The 1,297-nt window shown below is 47.0% G+C and overlaps 1 protein-coding gene across 1 annotated transcript; it reads right to left on the bottom strand.

Moving 5' to 3' along the window:
* Position 1: 1 nt before the first annotated feature.
* MELLADRAFT_39736 (uncharacterized protein) lies at positions 2-1,273 on the bottom strand (the record flags this gene model as incomplete). The annotated part of the gene is made up of 5 exons (XM_007416294.1): positions 2-81; positions 150-677; positions 745-910; positions 979-1,053; positions 1,133-1,273. Coding segments are annotated over 5 exons (990 nt in total), but the record flags the coding sequence as incomplete, so codon positions are not given.
* Positions 1,274-1,297: the final 24 nt, after the last annotated feature.

Here is a 1,297-nt window from a genome sequence, read left to right as displayed (position 1 = left end):
CAACGATTGTAGAGACGATAGCCACGTAGTAATCCTTAGCGCAAACATTATGGGTCGAAGAGATAGCGGCAATATAGATGTCTGAATAGTCGAGAAATAAATGAACGCCGTGTTCAGTGCAGGGGGAGTGGTCTGAACATTTCACATACCGTGTTTACGACCGATCTGAGCTTGTGGAACGACGAGTTGGAGAGAATCACTCTCGTCTGTGTTGGGGATAGGGTGCTTCAAAAGGCAAATGGATCGGACCACCTTGCCTTCTTCCATGACCTGCTCGGTTTTACCGTTAAGGAAATAACTAGGATCACCAATGACCTTCTTGGCCTTCACTGTCTCTTCCCCACTCCTCACACCGCAAACCTTTCCATCAGCGTCATAAACAATCTCATCAATTGGCTTATCCAACATGTAAGTTCCACCGTAGATGGCGGACAACCGCGCAAAACCTTGAGGTAATTCGCCTAAACCATAGAGAGGGTAGATGAAAGGGGACTTTCCGTGACGAGTGACGGAGGTTGTGTAAAGCATGATTCGATCGTAAGTATCTCTTGCTGGTTTGGTCTTGTACGAGTCTTCCGAGTGGAGGGCCATAGCATGACCGATGAAGTCCACTGTAGCAGGCTCGAGAGAAAATTTGGCAAAAACATCCTGCATGGATGTCTTGTCAAGATCAATACCTAGAAGAACAACTTATCTACATCAGTCTGGTATTTATAAAAAAGCCTGCCAGTAGACTATGCTTACCGCTGTGAGTGGAAGGGTCGTTGGGTTTGTAGTTTGCTACCCACTCGAAAAACTTTTTGGCCCTCCTCTTCTCAAAAATGCCCATCAAGGGAGATGTGATGGCTTCGACTTCAGTAGAAGGAACCTTTGCTACCTTTCCGGCTGCCAATACATAGGAGCCGGCGATCTGCGTGTTGTGGTATGACAATGACGTCAGTTCATGATGGATGTGACCAAAATGTGAAAGGTACTTACCTGCTTGAACTCGAGGTAGCGAGTGACATCGGTATGTGCTAGGATATTGGTGAGCTCACCGTTGAACATCATGAACTGCAATCATCGGAAAGATCAGACAGTCAATGCTTGTTACTTGGTGCCCAGGTGATACAAGCAAGAATAAATGATTAACCTTAGGGATCAAGTCAATGGCCCAATCACGGTCTCTCCCCAACTCTTTGGGAGGTTCTTGACCAGGCCTGCACTTGCGGTAGAGCTGGGTGAGATTGAGCGAGGCAGATTCCGCGCCGTAATAGTCATTTCTGGGATGATGCGAAGTCGGAAGTTAATGATCGAT

This window comes from Melampsora larici-populina (genome assembly GCF_000204055.1).
Source record: "Melampsora larici-populina 98AG31 unplaced genomic scaffold MELLAscaffold_59, whole genome shotgun sequence".
Taxonomy (NCBI): Eukaryota; Fungi; Basidiomycota; class Pucciniomycetes; order Pucciniales; family Melampsoraceae; genus Melampsora; species Melampsora laricis-populina.
This window is presented reverse-complemented; position numbering and strand designations above follow the sequence as displayed.